Source organism: Rhinolophus sinicus, linkage group LG04 (genome assembly GCF_036562045.2).
Source record: "Rhinolophus sinicus isolate RSC01 linkage group LG04, ASM3656204v1, whole genome shotgun sequence".
Classification (NCBI taxonomy): domain Eukaryota; kingdom Metazoa; phylum Chordata; class Mammalia; order Chiroptera; family Rhinolophidae; genus Rhinolophus; species Rhinolophus sinicus.
This window is the reverse complement of record NC_133754.1, coordinates 8483715-8505744: the sequence shown is the minus strand read 5'-3', so window position 1 is coordinate 8505744 and position 22030 is coordinate 8483715. Positions and strand designations below refer to the sequence as shown.

The window sequence follows — 22030 nt, the reverse complement described above, 5'->3', positions numbered from 1 at the left end:
GAAGAGGACCATTAATATTGTAAACTGACAGGAATTATGAGATAAAATAAATATTTGACTTTTCCTACTTTAAAAGTTTATTCTTCACAAACCTCCTGGTTCTAATAAATTTAAAATTGATACTGGTAATAATGTTTGTAATATTTAATAGAACTGTATGCTATAATCAAATTATATAATTATCATGGAACTTCCAGAGATCCTTCCTTACCTTTCTGCAGATTTTACAGACATTTTATTATCACTATTCTCAGCCCAAATGCTATTGCAGCCAACTGCTGGGGTTCTTTTTTCCATCATTACAGAAGGATTGCACAATTTCTAGGAAATATCTATAAGGAGTGAAACTCAGGGTCAGAGGATGTGGAGATTTTATTTTGGGGTTTCTATCTTTAAATAATGAGTATAAAAATAGAATGAGATGTTCTTCAGGACCTGCGTGGTGGGGTGAGAGTTGGGGAAGGAAGGGGGCGGTGACAGGGCTACTGTGCCTCAGAAATCAGCATCCCCGGGACATTCCCTCTGTACCCCCATTGCCATGGAGCTGGGTAGGGTCATTTCTTTCCACTGTCATGGAAGAAATGTATCATTTAGTTGAATCTTTGAAAAAAAAGCTTGTGGTTTTCTCGGAGCTCCCGGGAGAGTGGAGGGCACAGAGGAGTTCCTCAATGATTTATTCCACGTGGAAGAAAGAGTGTCACATTGAGAGAGGGCAGTGGCATCTCCTGGAGGCCACCCATGGCCAGAATGGGCCCAACGCTTCTCCTGGGGGCGGAGCGTGAGATTTCAGTTTCCTGGAAGGGACTGAGTTGGGCAGAGGAATCATAAAGTTCATGCTCGAAAAGCAATTAAGAAAGAGTGATCCCCCAGATTCCTTCTTCCCCAGTTCCCCTTTCTTAAGGACAGGAAGAGTCCTAAAAAGACAGAACTGTCTGCCATGAAGTAAACGTATAACCTCAGATAAGTCAGGATTGCCTTGTGATCTCTGTGCTAATAATAATACCGAACATGTACTGAGCACTAATATTTGCCACACACTGAAATGTGCTCTGTGCATGGATTGTCTCATTTATCTTCATAGCTCCTCTTTTAAGTATTATCATTCTCATTTAATGTGAAGAACCTGAGGCCAGAGAAGAAAATCGCTCTTAGTCCCATCGCTAGTATGGAGTAAAACCAGGACACAAAGACTATTCTCTCCGGTTCCAGAGTTGGTCCTTTTATGAGTTATGCCAGACTGCCTCCATTCCATGATTTTTACCATAATAAACACAAGTGAGTCATTTGTTACAAAAATAAAAAAGGAACCATTAGTTTGGGACCAGAAGAATAAACAAGACATAATCTACAGCTTTGCTCCTTATAATACGAGAGGAAGTTTGGCTCCTTCCTTCAGCTTTTGTCTGCCATATCTCCCTTCCTAGCATCTGGCAGGGAGGAATTGCCAGTCTGATTGGGCAAAGACCACAACATCCACCGGACTACATTTTACAAACGTGCAGTCACTGCATTAAACGTGGAATAGGCTCCCTGGTACTTCCTATTTTGGTGAAGTGAGCTGACCGGTAGATGACTTACCGCCTTTAGGGGAACCCAGCCAGCCTTTTTCTTTTTGCTCTGCCTCTTCTGTGCTTATACCCGAGAGCGGGGGTCAGGTAGGGGTTCTGCAGGTATGGCTTAGAATCCAGGGGAGGGAAGCAAGAAGCTTGCTTTGGCCTCCTTTTTCTTTCTCTATTTTTAGTACTCCTGCACTGAGGGTAACTAGGTGCTTACCGGTCAGTTTACTAACAAATTAGTACAAATACATTGGTACTTTGTGTCTCGTTTGGCTACCCTTCTGTAGTTGACAGCTCCCTGGGTTTGGAATCCTGAGGAAAGACGGTGTATGCGATAGGAAGACATTCCTAGGTCCTCGCCTAAGATCATCGAGTACCCCCAAGACCTCAGGGTGCCTTTAACAAGTCCAGAGATTGAGTTAGTAACTTAAAAACTACCCACCAAGGAAAGTCCAGACCCAGATGCTTTTACCAGTGAATTCTACCAAACTGTTAAAGAAAAATTGTTCATTCTTTTCACAAACTCCTAGAAGAAGGAATACTTTTCAACTGATTCTGAGGCCGGAATTCTGAGACCTGATTCCAAACCAGAAACATATCACAAGGAAAGAACATCACAGATCAGTATCTTTTATAGCTACTAGGGAAATGTAAATCAAAACCAGAAGGAGATACTACTTCACACCCACTGTAATGGCTATAATAAAGAGACCGACAATAACAAGTGTTGACAAAGAAAATTGTGGAGAAATTGGAACCCTCATACATTGCTGGTAGAAATAGAAAATGGTGTTGCTGCTTTGGAAAACCATCTGGTAGTTCCCCCAAAGATTAAACATAAAGTCGCCATATGACCTGGCCATTCCCTTCCTATGTATATATTCAAGAGAATTGAAAACATATGTCCATATAAAAATTTATACACAATTGTTCATAGCAGTATTATTCAGAATAGCCCCAAAGTGGAAACGACCCAAATGTCCACGAATGTATTTAAAAAAAAATTTTTTTTTGGCGTTTGTATTGTAAACCAGAGGTCAGCAATTTTTTCTGTGAAAAGCCAGATAGTGAATATTTTCGACTTTATGGGCTATCTGATCTATGCTGCAACTACCCAATTCTGCCCTTGCAAAGGCAGCCACAGACAATACATACATGAAAGAGTATGGCTATGTGCCAATAAAACTTTATTTATGGACAATGAAATTTGAATTTCATATAATTTTCATGTCACAAGATATTGTTCTTCTTCTGATTTTTTTTAAATAAACTGTTACAAATGTAAAAACAATTCTTAGCTTGTGGGCTATATAAAAACAGGTGGTACAATTGGCCCATCCCTGTTTTAAGTGTTTAATGCCATTAGGAGAACCTAAGAGTTTGGGGAAGCAAGAGAGCAAATTTATCAACATAGACCAGTTACTTGGAAAAGCTTGGAAGACAGTGGGGTTTCATTTCTTGACTCTGCCCACACCTGGTGAGAGGAAAGAGCGATCACTGGGTCCTGGAGTGTTCTGCCACCCCCCTCACCCCCTTAAACATTCTGAATTTGTTGCCAAAACTTCAAATTAGTGAGATTTCCTTTAAAAATATGGATTTCAGTCTTCTCTTGAAAACGACAAGGCCAAACTGAGCCTATATGCTCACATGGCAATAGCTAAGTAGAGCCTGCACTCCTAGGTGGGGCGGGACTTCTCGATTACCTCAGACCTCCTGGCCTGTGTCTCCCATCCACATTACCTGTGCGGCACCTGTAAGCATTTGGTCTAAACTCTGCTGGGCAGAGAATGATCTGTTTTCTTCTCTGAGGGTACACTCTCCATTGAAACTCTTTTGGCCTTAGAGAAGTCATGTGGTAAAGGAGAATAAACACATAGGCTCTGAGTTAGAGGGAACAGGCTGAAATTTCAGTTTTGTCCGTTGTTAGGGGAGTGACATTGGGCAAATTACTTAAGCCCAACCTCAGAATGAGAACAATAATACATAACCTGAAATGGTGGTGGTAATGATTTTGAGAGAGAATGTATTGAAAGCAGCCAGCACATACTAAACAGTCAATAAAAAAGATGGAGAAGTTCTTAGATGTATATCTAATGTTAGATCCTGTCTTCCTTGTTGCCTTTTGTGGAAGGGCCTAAAGGATCATCTTATAATCTATCTCATTTCATAAAGAAATTAAGGCTCCGAATATGACGTAACTGCCCAAAGCCACACATTAGTGGTGGAACCCCAGAGAGACCTGGATCTCTTAATTCTTGACCTGAGGAAATTTCTCTGTGCCATATAACCTCACTTAAAATTCTAAATTCTTTTCATAAAAGCCTTTGATTTGATAGTCAAAAGATCTTCTAATGGAAAAAAAACACTAGCTTAAGTCTTCTAGCTAACCTGACTATACTTTTTAATTATAATGTATAAATACAGGGAAGTGACAACAGTTATTATTGTTGAAGTTCTATCCGTTGTTGAAGTTATCTGAAAGACTCCTGTTCCAAGCTCACGGACACCCTCGTGTGGTCAGCAGAAATAATAATTCCAGCCAAATGAACAAGAAAAACCTGGAGCTATTTAAAGTTAATGATACAGTATAGCAGGATAGGTAGATAAGCATCAAATAACATCATAATAAAAAATCACTATAATTTTATTATTTTAGGCCCTGGTCAATAGCCAGGTGAAAAGTTACTTATCTATATCAGGCCAAATATTTAATGAGACCGATAGATTACAATGGACAATTTCTCTGTTGCAATGAAGAAAAATAGTCAACGTATGTGGTGGCTACATTACCTCAGTTCTTTGTAGTTTTTTCCTCCAATATACATGGTTATGAATGATGGAGCATTCTAGACTCTCTGAGAGGAGCAGAAGTGTGACAGCATCTTAGACACTGATGAGCTGCAAATATTCAAGGTGCTCTGGACATCCATTTAAGAGGGTAGGTTAACTTGGTGAGTTGGTTAAACAAAAGTAGGTTAGAATGACTCTTTTGTATTAACAGGTTTACCTAAGTCAACAGGCAGTACCCAAAGAAACTGCCCCCCAAACAGTATTTTTACCAGTATAGAAAATCAGTGAAATTGGATTTACTTTTTGGTGCCATGAAGCAAGGAAGTACTCAAAAAAATGACTGAAGCACGTCAAACGGACAAGGGAAGTAGCTTCACAGGGCTCTCACTGGCTGAATCTGGAATAATTTGAGCATCAAAATAAATAAGAATGGCAGTGGACTAGAACCTATTAAATAAGATAGAAATCAATGAAGTCATACTATTAGGTTGATGTAAAAATAATTGCAGTTTAAAAGGTTAAAAATAATGGCAAAAACCGCAATTACTTTTGCACCAACCTAATAATAAGAAACAAGCAAGCAAGCAAACAACAGTGCGCTTCCTTAGCTTGGAATGCCAACTAATTAATGTAGAAGGAATGATGGAGTCAGAAAAAATTACCATTTGGCAACCACAGTGGCAATAACTGGTTCAGGCAAGAGTCATCAATGGGTGACAAAATTAATGGATGAAAGTTTGATGAGAAACAAGATATTTACATTGTCTTGAAATGTATACCCACAAATCCCATGATTAATTATTAAGGGGGAAAAAATAGTAACTTTCCAGGGGAGAAACAGAGGGGAGATAACACCTTAACCCAATGTTCAAAGTTAACATCACCAGCAATGGGACAAATTGACAGACAATGAGCATCACTAAATAAGGTCTGTGGATTAGACACTGATGCTGTACCAGTGTTAACTTCCTGATTTTTAGGTCGGTATGATGGTTACGAGTATGTAGGAGAGTGCTTTTGTTTCTAATGAAATACTGAAGTGTTTAGAGGTGACACGATATCAAGTCTACAACTAATTTTTAAATGGCTCATGAAAAAAACATGTACAAAAAGAAAAATAAAATAAATGTTTTAAAAATGTGATTGGATTTGATGAAGGAAAACAAAAGGTTAAATTATTTGTCTGCATGTGAGGATGTGAATTGTAAGTAGAGCTGAGATTTAAGGCTCTTAGGAGGGAATGAATGTTTTGTTTTGTTTTGCTTTGTTTTCTATTGTTTTTTATCAGCAGCTGCCCTTGGTGAACATATGCTCCTTTCAAACTTACCGAAGATTACAAGATATAGTGAAAAACTCAGAGATGGAAGAATCAAGACCTATTTTGTAAAGGAAATCAACTTTAGAAAGGTTATATACAGAGGTTATAAAAAAATGTATACGTGTTTTAAGAAAACACTGTGTTAAAATTGTAATACAATTAATGACGCTAGCATTCATTTGATTAACGCCATCTTTTGAGCAAACGTCATATTGCACATTGCTACCGTAATTCAATTCAACTTTGAAAAGCAATACATAGATAACATCTCTTAAAATGTGTATCTGGAGGCATCAAACCAGAAAGATGTGCAGTTGATTTTTAAATGTCTGAGTAGTTATGGGCTACAGAATAGGAAAAAATATTGTATTTTAGCATCAAGAGAGCCATAGTAACGATAATAGCTACCATGTATTGCTGTGAAATAGTCCTATATTTGTCGGATGTGCTATGGGTTAATTCAAACCAGACTTAGAACATATGAAATTGTTTCTGACATTTTGTCAGGGTTTCTCTTCCTGGGTGATGACTTATATGTAAATATAATGGCAGACTGGTTGAGGTAACGATGACTCACCACAAGTGCAACACTTTCCCCTTCTGCTTGCACAAAACCAGGGTAAGTTTTAGATTTTCCTGCTAGGGCTCTACCGGTGTTGTTTATGGAAAGGATTACTCACCCCCCTCACCCCAGACCCCCGATGTGAAACGCAGGGCCTTTATCAGCCTGTACTCGCCTCTTAAAACAGAAACATCTAAAAGAAAGAAAACACTGAAAGTTACCTGTTATTCGTAAGGTTTTTTTTGCTGGGAGGAAACACCCACTGTAATGCCATTAGAGCTTTGTCCAGGAAAACTAGACAATTTCATTGAGAACTCTGGCGACTGGAAAGTGTCTTAAGAAGAGCACTGTCACTAGGCTATTTCTGCCTTGTGTGTACTTAGAAAACCAAGTGCACCTATATTTCCGAGGCATTCACTCTAGGAATTAAAGGGAAGATAACATGAATGGATGTGCTGTATCACCATTGGCTTAATTGTCACCATGTTGCATTGGTCAGCGTCATGTTTCATGAATGTTGTGCTAAGACTGAAACAAATAAATCTGATAATATTTATCAGATTATCATACCTTCCTGGGGTAGGGCCCCCAGTGAGCCCTACCCTATAAGAAAGGTCCTTAGCTGTCACTTGGAAGTATTTGCTGAAATATTAAAAAGAATTTGAAAACACTTGGGGACTGTTGGGTTACACAAGTTAAAGAGGTTTCTTTAGGTGGGACTTCTCAAAGGCAGATATTTACTATAATAATTGTGATTTCATCTCTAAGAGGCTACTGAGTTATACATTGTCTCCCAACAGCTTGAACATGGATTCCTTATTACAAAAGGGTTCTGAAACATCTATCTCTCTTTCTAGAAGCATAGCTCACTTGTCCTGGTCATTTTGCGTGATCTCTTTATTCTTCTTAGCAACTAACCACTTCCATTGTTTCAAGTAAAACCTCCATCTTAAGATCACTGTGACTTTCTCGCTGGCTTTAAAAGTTTGAGTTCAATACCTCACCATTCCCACAAATTCGCATATTCAAAATGCCTAAACTCTATCACCTCTCCAACTTTCCTGATTCCTTCAATGATATGCCATTTTGCCCGACATCCAAACTAGAAACGGCCATAACGTCTGCTTTCATGTCCCATATTCAGCCTTCCTCCATCATACCTGGCCATCACCTCAGACTCACAAGTTGCCCTGCTTCACTCAGGGTTCTTTTCCAAAATGAACATCACTACCAAGTCCATCTTCCTAATATAGCCTTCACTATTATAATTTTCCTATTCAGTGATCGTCAGCAGTTCCCAGACATAAGGAATCCAAAGACCTCACTGGGCCTTCACACAGCTTAGTTTGGCCTATTCTGGTGACCCTTATTGCACCACTTCCCAAACTTTAGTTAAGTTTGTCTTAACTAAAATAATGCTGCAATGAACAGAGGGGTGCATATATTTTTTCGAAGTAGTGTTTTGGATTTCTTCAGATAAATACCCAGAAGTGGAATTGCTGAATCATAAGGTACTTCTATTTTTAACTTTTTGAGGAATCTCCCAACTGTTTTCCATAGTGGCTGCACCAATTTGCAATCCCACCAACAGTGCACAAGGGATCCCTTTTTTACACATCCTCGTCAACACTTGTTTGTTGATTTATTGATAACAGCCATTCTGACAGGTGGTAGGTGATACCTCATTATGGTTTTAATTTGCATTTCTCTGATGATTAGTGATGTTGAGCATCTTTTCATATGTCTGTTGGCCATCTGTATGTCCTCTTTGTAGAAATGTCTATTCAGATCCTCTGCCCATTTTCTAAAATTTGATTTTTTTTTTGGTGTTGTGTGAATATTTTAATAAATTTTGGATATTAACCCCTTATCAGCTGTATCATTGGTGAATATCTTCTCCCATTCAGTAGGCTGTCTTTTCATTTTGTTGTTGGTTTCCTTCGATGTGCAAAACTTTTTAGTTTGATGTAGGTCCATTTTTTAATTTTTTCTTTTATTTCCTTTGCCCGAGGAGATATATCAGAAAAAGTATTATTAAGAGCAATGTCAGAGAGTTTAAAGCCTATGTTTTCTTCTAGGAGTTTTATAGTTTTGGGTCTTACATTTAACTATTCAATTCATTTTGAGTTTATTTTTGTATGTGGTGTAAGAAGGTGGCCTGGTTTCATTTTTTGCATGTATCTGTCCAGTTTCCCCAAAACAATTTATTGAACAGACTGTCTTTACCCCATTGTATATTCTTGCCGCCTTTATCATAAATTAATTGACGACGTAGGTGTGGGTTTATTTCTGGGCTCTCTATTCTGTTCCACTGACCTATGTATCTGTTTTTATGTCAATACTATGCTGTTTGGGATACTACAGACTTGTAGTACAGTTTGATATCAGGTAGCGTGATACCTCCAACTTTGTTCTTTCTCAAGATTACTTTGGCTATTCTGAGTCTCTTGTGGTTCCATACAAATTTTTGGATTATTTGTTCTAGTTCTGTGAAAAATGCCATTTGATAGGGATTGCACTAAATCTACAGATTGCTTTGGGTAGTATGGACATTTTAATGAGGTTAATTCTTCCTATCCATGTGCACAGTATATGGTTCCATTTATTTGTATCTTTTTCAATTTCTTTCTTCAATGTCTTGTAATTTTCCAAGTGCCGGTCTTTTACCTCCTTGGTTGAATTTACTCTTGGTATTTTATTCTTTGATGCAATTGTAAACGGGATTTTTTTCCTTAATTTCTCTTTCTGATAGTTCATTATTAGTATATAAAAATGCAACCAATTTCTGAATATTAATTTTGTATCCTGCTACTTTACTGAATTCATTTATCAGTTCTAATAGTTTTTAGTATCATGCTATCTGTAAATGACAGTTATACTTATGGTTTTCCAATTTGGATACTTTTTATTTTTTTTTCTTGTCTGATTGCTATGGCTAGGACTTCACGTGGGTCTATTTCTGAACACTATTCTGTTCTATTGATTTATGTGTTTATACTTTTGCCAACACCACACCGTTTTGATTATTGTAACTTAACAGTAAATCTTAAAAATGGGTAGTATGATTCCTTTAACTTTATTCTTCTTAAAAAAAATTGTTTCAGCTATTTTAGTTTCTTTGTCTTCCCATATAAATTTCAGAATCAGCTTGTCTATAGCTATATATATACATAAAAAAAAAAATCCTGCTGGGATTTTGTTTGCAACTGAGTTGAATTTATACGTTAATTCAGAGGGAACTGACATCTTTATTATGTGGACTCTTCCAATCCATTAACTCAGTATATCTCTACTTTTATTTAAGTCTTTGATTCCATTCATGAGTGTTTTGTAATTTTCAGCATACATATCCTGTACAAGTCTTGTTAGATTTTCACTTATGCATTTCATTTTTAGGGGGAGCTGTTTATAAATGGTATACATATATTTAAAATTTTAGTTATTAATTACCAGTATATGGAAATATGATTGGCTTTTGACCTTGCTAAACTCACTTATTAGTTGAAAGAGTTTGGGTTTTTTTTTTTGTTTTTTTTGGTAGATTTTGTGGATTTTCTAGGTAGGCAGTTATGTTTTCTGCAAATAGGGACAGTTTCATTTTTTCCTTTCCAATCTGTATGCCTCTTATTTATTTTTGTTGTTGTAAGGCTAGGATTTCCAGTTTGATGTTGAATAGGAGTGGTAGGCGTGGTCATCTTTTCTTTATTCCCAGCCTTTGGTGAAAAGTACTAGCCTTTTACTAGCTGTAGGGCTTTTGCTGATGCCCCTTTTTCAGCAGAGGAAGTTCTATTTTTAGTTTGCTGAGAGTACCCATACTCATTTTCAGACTGACTTGAGTCAAGGCCAGGAGATACTGGAGGAAAAAAGGAAACTCATGGTACAAATTCTGACATTCTTCCTCAATCCATCTTCTACCCTTTATTTTTCAGAGACCTCAAATAGCTGCTCCATCGTTCTGACCAGGTTTTATTGCTGAATTAGGTGGGAGAGAGTAGAGTATGCTTACTCCATCTTATTCAGAACTGGAACCCTTGAGTCATTTTGAAATGAAATAGGGAAAATTAACCAGTTTATTCTGTTCTATTAAAAATATGCATTTTTTTAAGTGTTGAGGACCCAAAGACAAGTTAATCTCTGTTTCATGCCCACTCATTCTTCCTGGCCACCTGATGAATTCCTACTTATTTATTTATTTATTTTTTTGGTGAAACTGGGCCATTTTAATATTCTTTAGAGTAGAATAAATAGTTCTCTTGTCTGCAGACATGTAAGCTGTTCGGTAGTACTCAGGAACATCACAGTAAAAGTGGATTTCTTGGTTGGTGTGTAGTCTTCAATAATTATAAGGAGTTACTTGTATGAAACTGCTGTCAAACCAGTACGACTGCATTTATGCATCCATCATTTTCAGGACTGTTGGTAACCTGGGCATCTTTTCCCCAAATAACCTTGCCTCCTTGTGTCACAAGGCCCAACTCGCTCACTTTCACCTCAATGACCATACCTTTGGTAATAACACCCAAAGTTGTACAAAGTGGGGATGAAGGATTCTTTTTTACACCAAGGATTGGCAGGCAAAAGGTGGCTTTCAGTTCAGAATGTGTTACATGTGTCTTCTTGAAACGTAAGCCCATTGGCCTAATGAATCTTTCATATTTAGGTGGTTTTCGAGTAAAGCCATCTCCAATATGGCAGACTTTGGTAACCATCCTCTTCCACAATTTCTTCTTTCTCTTTCCTGTTCGAATAACTTTTAATACCTCTGTTTCTCCCTCGGCACAAACTTTGGGCAGAGGAATTTCCCATTTTCCCGTTTTTTTTCTTTTTGTTTTGTTTAATCATATTGGAAAGTACTTTAGTTCGGGACTGTCCCTCTCTGTCCAGTAGATATGCAGGTACTGCTCCTTGTGGAATCTTTTCATCATTCTTTTGTTTGGTGTTTCTCTTTTCATGCATCTTGATAGTCTTTTTCATCTGTATTTTCTCAGCCTGACGCTGTTTATAGCAGAGTTTAGCTTTGAGACCAATCATCTTTTTTGCCTTCTTTGAATGTTCATGAGCCTCTCAACCCTCCTTCTTTCTCTTTTTCTCATGGTAATCCAAACGATACCCATAGTGCTTATGGTGTAACTCAACATGTTCGTTTTGTGGTTACGACAGCCCAAACTCCAGGCGCAGTCCCCGGGGTGCGAAGAAGCTCTCAACTTTTGGGTCTCAGAAACTCGTGAGCCGACTCCCGAATTCCTACTTATTTTTAATTTTTGTCAACGTAACAAATGTAAATGGTTTAATAAGTCAAGTAGTACTACAAGATGTATTAACAAAAGCATCAACCCCGTGCTCTACCAACTCTGCCCTCAGTTCTTTTTCCCTAAAGGTAACTACTTTCACTCTGCTCACTAGGTTTTCTGCTATAAACCTTCATATTTTAAACTAACATTTTTATATTATCTTTATTTTTAAATTTCAGATATTATCTACTGACTTCCTACTTGGAAAGATGAGAATTATTTTATCTCTCTCACTTTGAACACACATTTCCTTCCCCTTATCCTCCTAATAGTGTGCTGTCATAAACTTTGGTGAAATCAATAATGTTTATTATTACTACATATGTATAGTAATATATATTACTATATGTAGTAATGTGTCACTATATATTTCTAATTATAATATATATATATTACTAGTATATAGTTATATATACTATTGTATACTATTACTATAATTTTTCATTTTCCCCACTAATCAATGTACCACTAACATATGTTTTAAATAAATTCTTATCTCTACTTTATGTATCTGTCACTAATTGTTCCCCAATTTCTCTAACAGAGCTGTGAACTCCTCTCAATATTGTCAGCCTATCACATTGCCAGCTCCTTTTTCTTAAATTCAACATATCCATTCTTATGACAGGGACAAAGTGGGAGCTCTGTGTCTTTCCACTTAGCTCTGAGTGGTTGTTCTCAGGCCGGTGCACAGCTGTCATCCTAGAACATCGTATCACCATCATACCAGGAATCACCTTTGCCTCTCCCTCAGCTAGAAACCATTCTTCCCACCACCCATGTCTTCCTCTTTCTTAGTTTTCTCACTCCTTTTGGTGAGAGCACATCATGCAGTAGCTTCCCGAGAAAGAATGTAAGTTTTTTGAGATTTACATGTTCAAAAATGTTTTAAGTTTACTCTTATGCAGGATTAATAGCTTGGCTGGGTATAAATTCTGGGTTGGAAATAATTTTCCCTCTAGCTTCCAATGCTGCTGTTGAGAAGCACTGTGCCATTAGAGTTTCTAATACATTTCATACAATCTGTTGCCCACTTTCCCCAACTTGGAAGTTTTCAGCATTATCTCTTTACGCATGAATTTCTAAAATGTTATCTGGATATACTTTTGGGTGTGTGTGTTTTCCATTTGCTATATTGAACACCTGTTCTTTAGTTCATTGAAAGTTTCTTAATTACTTTTTGGGTCATTTCCTGCCCTTTTATTTTTCCTTTCTGGAATTCTTATTAATCAGATAAAACTTTATCTTTTCTTTTCTATTTTTAATGCTTTTGTTTTTTTTGTGTGTGAGAATTCCCTAATGTCCTACCCTTTCTATTGAATTTATTTCTGCTACCATTTTTTTTTTTAATTTCCAAGAGGTCTTTCTTATTCTTTGAAGGTTCCTGTGTTAAAATACCATCCTGTTTTTTATGATTATAGTATTTTCTATTACCTTTCTGAGAGTATCAGTCATCATTTTGTAAAATGTTTTCTGCTTTCTGTATCATCTCTATTTTTTCTGTTCATTTGTTTTGATTTTCATCTTTTATGTAAGAAGCTTTCATATTTAAGAATAAGGTATTAGAAAGTAGACTGAAAACTTTTCTACATAAAAGCAGGGCTTGTCAACAAGTGGGTCTCACTGTAAGGTTATTAGAGAGGAACCTCCAAATGTCAGCATCAGAAAGGCTTTTCTCTTGGGCATGTCAGTTTCCAGAAAGGATTTTTCCAACCTCCTGCTCAAGGGGTACAAATATGGATGCAGACTTTCACTTTATCTTCTTGTTGGCTATGTGGTCTTACTCCTGCTCTCAACTATGCAAATCTCCATTATTGTTCCTGTCTTTTGTAAGGGTAGAGGTGAGCCAGCTACCCAGGTTCATAAGATGGAGGAGAAAAACCTAGATGTCTCCATGGCCTCTATATAGACTTTGAATTAATCTTCCAATTTTCAGTGCCACTGCACACTGCAGCCTTCAAAGGTACATGGGGTCTTCAAGTCCTGATGTGTGATGGGCTTCCGCAGGGTAAAGCAGCTTGCATCTTGTTGGCTTCCCCATCTGGAGAAATGGACTGTAGCTTTCTCCAGTCACAAACTCAGTTACCACCCACTCATCTATTTTCCATCCTTTAAAGTGTCGTTGCCATCCTGCTATTGTCTTGTCTACAGTTCTCTTTGCCCTTGTGGGTTTTCTACCTTTGGTCCTTGTATCTTCTTTGATTCTTTATCACTTTTTTTACAGGAATTTTGGTAAGAAGCGAGACTAATCTCATGTATTTGATTTGTCACGAGTCCCTACCCCCCACCCACCTTTCTTAAAAACCAGGTTCAGGTATTAATTCATTTTGGAACCCCTTCCAAAGATAGTTAAGTTATTCTGTGCTATCCTCTGATTCTTTAATCATGCTTTCATCACTTTCTTCACCACACTGCAGCGTAATTTATTTGGTTATAGCTCTACCTGACTGTAAGTTCCCTGGGTCTGTACAAGTATCTATTTATTTCTTTATCGTGGCAATTCTCGGTGCTCAACAAATGTTACTTAGTTTAAATAAATGAATGAGTGGGTAGAACTACTCAAGGAGAGAGGTCAGAGATGGGACCCGTAGTCTGAACTTGTAAGGAAACAGAAAATAAGAAGAGAAGCATTCCTAGAATGCTATATGGAGAGACAAAAGAGCACTGCATACAGAAAAAGTAAAAAAAAAACAGCTCCAAAATTGACTTACTCTCTATTTTTCTCAGGACTCAGACTAACGAGTATGTGTATTTTGCTGTGTGTTTTTTGGTCCTGTTCTAATCTGTCTTTTGAGTAAGGCTGAACATGATAATCCCCTGCTGACAATTGTCCCAGCACTGATTTCCTGTGTTTCCTCAAGCTGACAGCTTTAGGCACAGACCGTTTTTTCAATTCCTTTTTTGGGCCCAACAAAACTTCTTCCAAACAGGATTATAAACAAACCTCCCATTTTAACACTAGAATAGATGCTGAGTTACATAACTCGTTAGGTCATTATTTAATATTCAGTGTTTGGGTAACATTTCTTCATTTTAATTTGGCTTTGTTTCCATACAAGTATTAAAGAATTCTGTAGTCCAATATTACATGAATTCTAAGTTTTTAACTTTTTCTCTATGTTTTTATTTGTTGACTGAGTATTTACTTTGTGCCAGGCATGAATGCATTCATTCTTACAAAAACTTTGTAAGGTATGATGGCATTATCTTTATATTATGACTGGAAAGTGAGTCTTAGAAAGAACATGTTGCTTGCCAAAGACCACATACAAAGTGGAACACGGATTCGAACCTAGATTTGACCATTTCAAACTTTATGCTCTTAAAGAACAGGCAATACTGCCCGTGAATAAAATTACAATTCTATTTATTTCTTCTGCCATTGTGATGGGTTGACTTTACATGAGTTATATATATATATATATATATATATATATATATATATATCACATATCAAATTTATCATATATATATATCACACACAAAGTCAATAAACTAGAGCCATTGATTAACATCTTCATTGCATTTGACATTTCAATTTATAACTGATATATTACAGAGTGAATTTGTTTTCCTTATACTTTAAATATATGTTGCTAAGATTCCTTCTTGCTTATTACATTCCTAAACAATATGTACTGTGGCTGCATGAACCCATGAGTGTCATCCTACTTGAGAGTGCACTTCTCTCGAATTCTTCGCTCAAACCAAATTTGTGGTTTAAGAAGAGCCCTCTCAATTGGTAACTGGCTTCCACATTTCCCAGAGATAACATGATATATCTCGTCTGTGTCCTCAATACGCTTTTCCCTTTTCTGTTGTCTTTCTCTTGCCTTATCCACATTTCTGTTGCCTCATTTCTGAAAGGTCTTAAGTTAGGTAGCTGTTTAAATTCTCCCTGGGGAGTTGATGCCTGAATCAGGCTGGAGCCAGATCGTACCAGTTTGAGAGCTGATTGTTAAACATTCAGGAATTTTGGAAGCAGACTCTTAATCTTGAAAATAGCTTGATAGCTTGAAAACATGGAGGAAGTATTTACACCATGGAAATTGGCAAACACAAACTGCCCCACCCTCACCCCCAGGGACCTGATTTAGCGTCTTACCGCTGGTTATCATGCTCTCCAGGAATCCTCCGTTTCATTAGGAGCTCCTGAAAACCTTATTCAAAATCTACATTCACAAAGAAGTTCTCTGGCTGGGATTTCTCTAACAGGAATAAAACAATGGAAAAACCCTTCGAGGCATTGCCCTAGTGCTACTATACAGGCAAATAGCTAGACCATTTTATGAAAACCAGCTCTACTGACACACTACTAAGACATACAGTGGGAAATTATAAATTTTTTTTCAAAAAGCATTGCCCTTCTGGGCCAAGGAAGATTCTAAAAGACATGTGCACATATAACAGCCCTACAAAATTTGTATTGTCCTATAACAATGATCCACTGAATCAGACTGTTAAGTATTTTCAGAGTTACTGATGAAAGCAAAGGATAAAGCACAGGAGTCGACTCTGCTCCTTAAAAAGAAGAAAGAATTGCAAACCTCCACAGAGGATCTGGAGATAACATAGCCTGTACAGTGAAAAACGAAATTCATGAATAGAGAATCAATTAAATAACCTAGTGGCTTCCAAAGCTGGAAGTAGGCCTTAACATCTTACCAAGATCTCAAAAAATCATAACTGGACTAGTGATTACAGAAAAGACCAGGCTTAGTTACCTAAGTACCGTAAGCAATGTTTGCTCATATTCCTAGAATACTTTCTTTGAAAGGGGTAGAGGATAAATGGTGCTTAATACAAATGAGGTATCTTTTCTATGTGTTTTTTTTTATGCCTCTCTCTATTTTCAAATATTCACTGTGTCTGTATCAGGCACTATCTTAACTATAAAAAATGAATAAACCACACTGTATTTCAGAGCATTCTATCCATTTTTAAAGTATATAGTTAATGAAGTACTAGTCAAAGGCCGCAAAAATACTCTACCTGTAAAATATAAAAGACTTAGTTTCTGATTAGTTCACTGCAATTTGAAAACAGCATTTGAAAGCTCTAACCTTTTAGCCTTTTTGCTCCCACAAGAATAGTCACCAGGAGCATTTTAGATGAGATGGTTTGATTTCTGAGGAAAACTGTGGTGTAGTTTCATATCCTTGTTGGGAGAAATCCAAATAAAAGAAAAATATACAAAACTAAATAAAAATGTACAAAAAGTCTGCTTTATAGAGAACAGTAGGAAGCAGAGTCAGAAGAATTTTGGGTATAATTAACCCAGGCTTCTGAAAACCTGGAGTCTAAAAGTAATAAAAATGGATCCTTAAGAAAGGGCACTTAGAACCCCAGTTATAGTGATACTGTGTTGTTGTAGTTGTTTAGTATAAGAAAAACACACGTTCCTACCAAAGCATGTAAAATTAGTGAACACATGTATATGCCGATCTTAATACATACTCTCTTGCATTCTGAACTCATTAAAAAACTATCAATGAATTCATTTAACAAAAATTCAAAGCAACAATGGCTTCAGAGCTAGTAACACTAGAAGCCTGAAATGCAGCAAAGAAATAAAGGATAGCGAGAAAGCATGTGACTTTACCTAAATGTTAGGTTGGTGCAAAAACAATTGCGGTTTAAAATGTTAAAAATTGCAAAAATCGCAATTACTTTTGCACCAGCCTAATATAAACAGTTCCTTTGATACCAGGCAAAGGAATCAGGGAAAAATGGGGTCAATAAGTTGTGGACGGCATGGAAGGTTGTTGGCTTGGCCTTCACTGCAGACCTAAAGGAGCATCTCAGGACCAACAGGAACCATCAAGACAGGCGTGTGTAAAGCTCCCATACCAACAGGTGTGGGGCTGCCTCAAATGACCAGAGTGCAAACCAGGCCTTTTCATTTCTACGGTGGAAAGTAAGTCCATTTGGCCACTAGATGGAGATCAGGTTACTCTGCCAGCGAGAGGGGAAGCAGCTGCAGTCAGCAGGTAAGTATAGTAGGGAGAACCCAGTCTTTCCTCGCTCAGTACTTTGAATCAAGCTCCAAAACCAGGAGCAGACCTGTGTTGAATAAAGTGTCCATAAAGGAGGAACAGCTTGAAGACAAATTTTTGCTTGCTGTTACCATTGCCCCTGGAATAATTCCTATTTCGATTCTGTTGTATAAACTACTCGTACATAACAACATGGACTGTTCTAAGGAAGAGTGACTAATTATGCTGTTTCATTATTTACCAAGCAGTGAGAAGGAAGAAGAGCGATATGACCAAAAATTAAAACAATCGCAGACTATTCAGACAATGAATCCTGTCTATTTACACATAGAGATATGATCATGGTGTGTTTCTCAGTTTGAATCTGTGTTAAGTATACATTTTCAATGTATACTGAAATGGATCAGGGAATAGCAGAGATGCAAGGAGAATGTTAGATAGCTCCTAGTCTAATTTTCCAAATGGAACTATCATTCACTTCTGACTTACATAACTTTATTACTGAATAAGTCTTATTTCTGTTAGAGCTGAACACTGAACTGGAGACATAAAGTTATACATTTTCTGGAAAATGTTTGGGAAAGGATCAGATATTGCCATGCATAATACAGCCAAATATTTTGTTTATTTTTGAGATGCTAGATACTTTCATTCTGTTCATTGTTAACTTAATCATATATATTCATTCAACAAGTACTTATTCAGTGACATGCAAAATGAATCATTTGTGACAGTTTCAAAGCCATGTGCTATAAAATAGCTTTACTGACTCGCGTAATTTAGTGTACATGAATGTGAGCATAAACAAATCTACTAATTGCCTGTTGTGTATCAGTCATTATACGAGGAGCTGGGAACACAAAGATGTACAGCAGAGTCAGAGAAGATACTGGGCAGAGAAAAGCTACATGGCTAAAACACAAATGGGATAATTGGTGCAGCAGTCGAGACCAGTTACCAAAATCATGAGTAAAAATCCTTTTTAAAGTTCTGCTGTAAAAGATAACCTTAATAGGCCACATATCTTGACCATAGGAAAAACATGACCTTTGATATCTGTAACACATGAGAAATGAAAATAAAATAGAAATTAAGTAAAATATAATTGTATTTATAAATACAATAGTATTTACTATCAGGCATCAATCACTATAATGAAAACAGGAGCTTAATTAAAGGGGAGAAGAAAGTAATGTTTAGAATAATAAAAGAAATAGAACCATAGCTAATTAATTTTCTAATTATTGTTATGGATAGTGACCCCCACTTAGTCTGTTGCTGTGATAAACCCACTGCATTTAGTGACATGTTTATTTTAGAGCTGTATATTTGTTTCAGCTTAATTAAATTAACATATTCATATCATTTCAAAAGGATTTCAGGTTGCTTGCCTACATTGGTTTGTGACTTTCAAAATGTTCCTACAAGCTTTTAAGAATCTACGAGAAATATGTATTATTCATTCACAAATACGTATATTTCTCCTTTAAGGAAATCACAAAAACAGCCATATAAAATAGCAATTATTAATTAGGTATTAATGGGATAGTTTGTGGAAACTTCTTATCTGGTTAATTAGCTCTTTGCAGAGCAGCACAGCTGGCAGAAACCTACCTCTCTTTTTGCTGGATAAAAATGAAATGTAAACAAGGAAGGTTTCTTCTAAAGATTAAAATAAATAATTACAAATAAATCCTTTTATGATACCCGTTAGTATTTATGCCTTCCTCACTGTTTACATTAGTTCCAGACAACAGCTAGGTGACTGAGTCATTTCTGGCGTTTTCTCTTTGGTGATCTGTTCCCATATTTCTTTCCAGTGCAGGACTGGCTCTACTTATCGTGACTGCTAAACTAGTATTACCTGGCAATGAGGGAGTTGGTAAAAACATATCTCCAGAGGATGCGTAACTGCGTAACTGCTTGTCTTCTCTAGTCTAAAGGTTTTGGCCTTATAATAATGTGCTGCGTGTTAGATTGTCGGTGTTTCTATTTCCTGGGGAACAGGTAGAGATGCTGACGATGGTAGTAAAAGTGAGGACAGATGCACAGGCGGTGCTGGGAACTGATTAATGCTTGGAAGTTAAAAAGTGAAAGTTGATTGTATTCGAATCTTGTGACTTGAGGAACCTGTGTATTTAAGCACTGACAGGAAAAAAAGGGTACTTTTTTTTTTTTAACCTTTTCACTATCTAGATGGATAAGATTTGTCTTTTTCCTGAGACCAAAATTTATTTTAGCCTCTTAAGCAACTGTATTTAGGGGTTGGGCGACAAGTTTTCAGGACGGTGACATTTGGAATGAAATTTATACATGAACGTGCACCCTTTAGAGAGAGATAAGGTCAGTTCAAGTGGTACCTGCATATGTCTGTCGTCTTGTCCAATCATGTTTCTCCATTCTGTGAGTGAGCGCTGCAGATGTTCAAGTCCAGTTTCCCAAAGCCTGACCCGACCTCCCATATCGACAGTGACAACACCTCCTTTGCCCCATTCAGCGAGCAGGGCATCGGTGTCCGAAATAGTGGATATCCACGTGGTATACGGGGAGAGAGACTCTGATCTGAAAAAGAAGTCACAGTGTCCAACCATTTGGCTGTCAGGTAATAAAGCAACTTGAACTTGAACCTGACTCAGGTTCATTACATTTGCCATAAGGAATTCCGATAGCAAGCACATTTAAAGATAAAATGCCAACAGATCCATCTGTAAGGAAAAAAAGGCACATGTATTTATTGGTTTTCTACATTTTCCTGTGTTTTTGGACTCCAGGTGACATTCGTATTCACTGTGGGAAAGACGGAAACTCTATACCTACTCAGACATCACAAATGTGCAGTGCTGGGCTCTCTTTAGGGTCTCAGGTCAGCACTGAAACTGGTGTTTGGTTTATGTATTTCAACTGTGTTTGTGTTTGATAGTTTGCCTCTTCTAACTTAGAAAGTTACACAGATTTATCGTAAGGAACTTACGTATTTCTTGTATTGTATATTTCATCCGTATACATATTTCCTTAATTTTATATTTCTGATACTTCTATAGTCATTTCTAGGAACATAACTTTTGCCTAGAAGAGTCGATTGCATACATATTTGTTTTATCTGAGTATAGCTCTTACGATAGAAAAATCATAGATTAGAAATTGTATGCCTGAAATCTGTGTATAATAACTTTACTAACAATTGTCCCAAACAAAAGTATATAACCCCAATATACTTTTATTAAAAAAAAAAATTCTAACTACCAGTGTCAGCTCTCTGAATACATCTGATAGTTACTATATGAACTAAACAGTTTAAAGGGATGGTCTGATCAGATAATAAAAACATAAACTATCAATGTTGATCTGGTAAAACCACAAAACCACTAAGTATTAGGTAGACTCTTACAACATACTAAAAATAAACCAATACTATTTTGACCTTTTTTTTTTCAGTCTGCCTTAGTAGATATTAAAACACAGTGTAACAAAGCCAGCTACTCTGGAACACAGAAGCCTTAGAAAATGTTTATATGAAGAGGATGACACAGTACGATGGGACCCAGTGTTTCAGGACGAGTTTGCAGTACTAGGAGGACTCAAAGACGGTAACATTTGATATAACACAGGGTTTATCTCACGGTGCTCTGCCGAAAATACTTGCCTTGGGAAAAAAATCAGTAGGTACAGATGGTGAAGTAAAGGGCTACTCAAGAATAATGAAATTATTATATAGTGAAAGTGAAAGTATGATGTTTGAAATTCTTCCAAGAGCACTCAAGATGCATGTGTCCAATGAGTGCCCTATCTACTGGCTGCACATTTAACTTTCCACCTTGAAACTTTAAACGTAAAGGGCAATTTCTTCAACATGTCAAAAAAAATAAAAGTACTGAAGAAATCACAGTTTTACTACAATTTGTACACCAGATCTACAATCTCTTCTCTACTTTAAAAAAAACAACAAAAAACATGTTCCCTTTATACATAATAAGAAGGTCTTTAAGGAACATATAATTATAGTAGAGTGAAACCTGGATTTATATACACCCACATCCAAGAGCTAGGCAGTATCATTTTATAAATGCAAAAAATAAAATAAAAAATTTGAGGGAAAATACTCAAATTTTACTGAGGGCAAACTTGATGTTTTCATTTTGGTCCTGCAGTTACATATAATTTTACTGAATTTTCTATTATTTGAAGTTAGCCATCAAATGGAAAATTCCCGATATCCTGCGCAATGCTAAATTTAAGCACCTAGCAGCAAAACTGAAATCCAGATGGGTTGTTCTCTTGGATTACATATATGCCAAAATATGACAATAGTTAATCTCAAGAGAAACTCAGGACACACTGACAATAAACAGACTCTAATCACATGGCGAGTCCATTTAAAATGTGGCAAGTCCAAATTGAGATGTTCTGTAAGTGTAAAATACACACTAGATTCCAAAGAGTTAGGAGAAAGAAGGAATGTAAATAATCGCATTAAAATTCCTACATTGAATACATGTGGAAATGGTAATATTTGAGAT

At 36.8% G+C, this 22030-nt stretch overlaps 1 protein-coding gene and 1 pseudogene across 1 annotated transcript in view; both read right to left on the bottom strand.

The window, feature by feature from the left end:
• The window catches only part of VWA8 (von Willebrand factor A domain containing 8), a 299153-nt gene that overhangs the window by 69836 nt on the left and 207287 nt on the right, over positions 1-22030 (bottom strand). The window contains exon 37 of the mRNA XM_074329337.1: positions 19874-20075. Within this exon, the coding sequence (XP_074185438.1) occupies positions 19874-20075 (202 nt within the window). The remainder of the gene's footprint in view (positions 1-19873; positions 20076-22030) is intronic.
• On the bottom strand, positions 9431-11371 carry LOC109436716 (ribosome biogenesis protein NSA2 homolog; annotated as a pseudogene).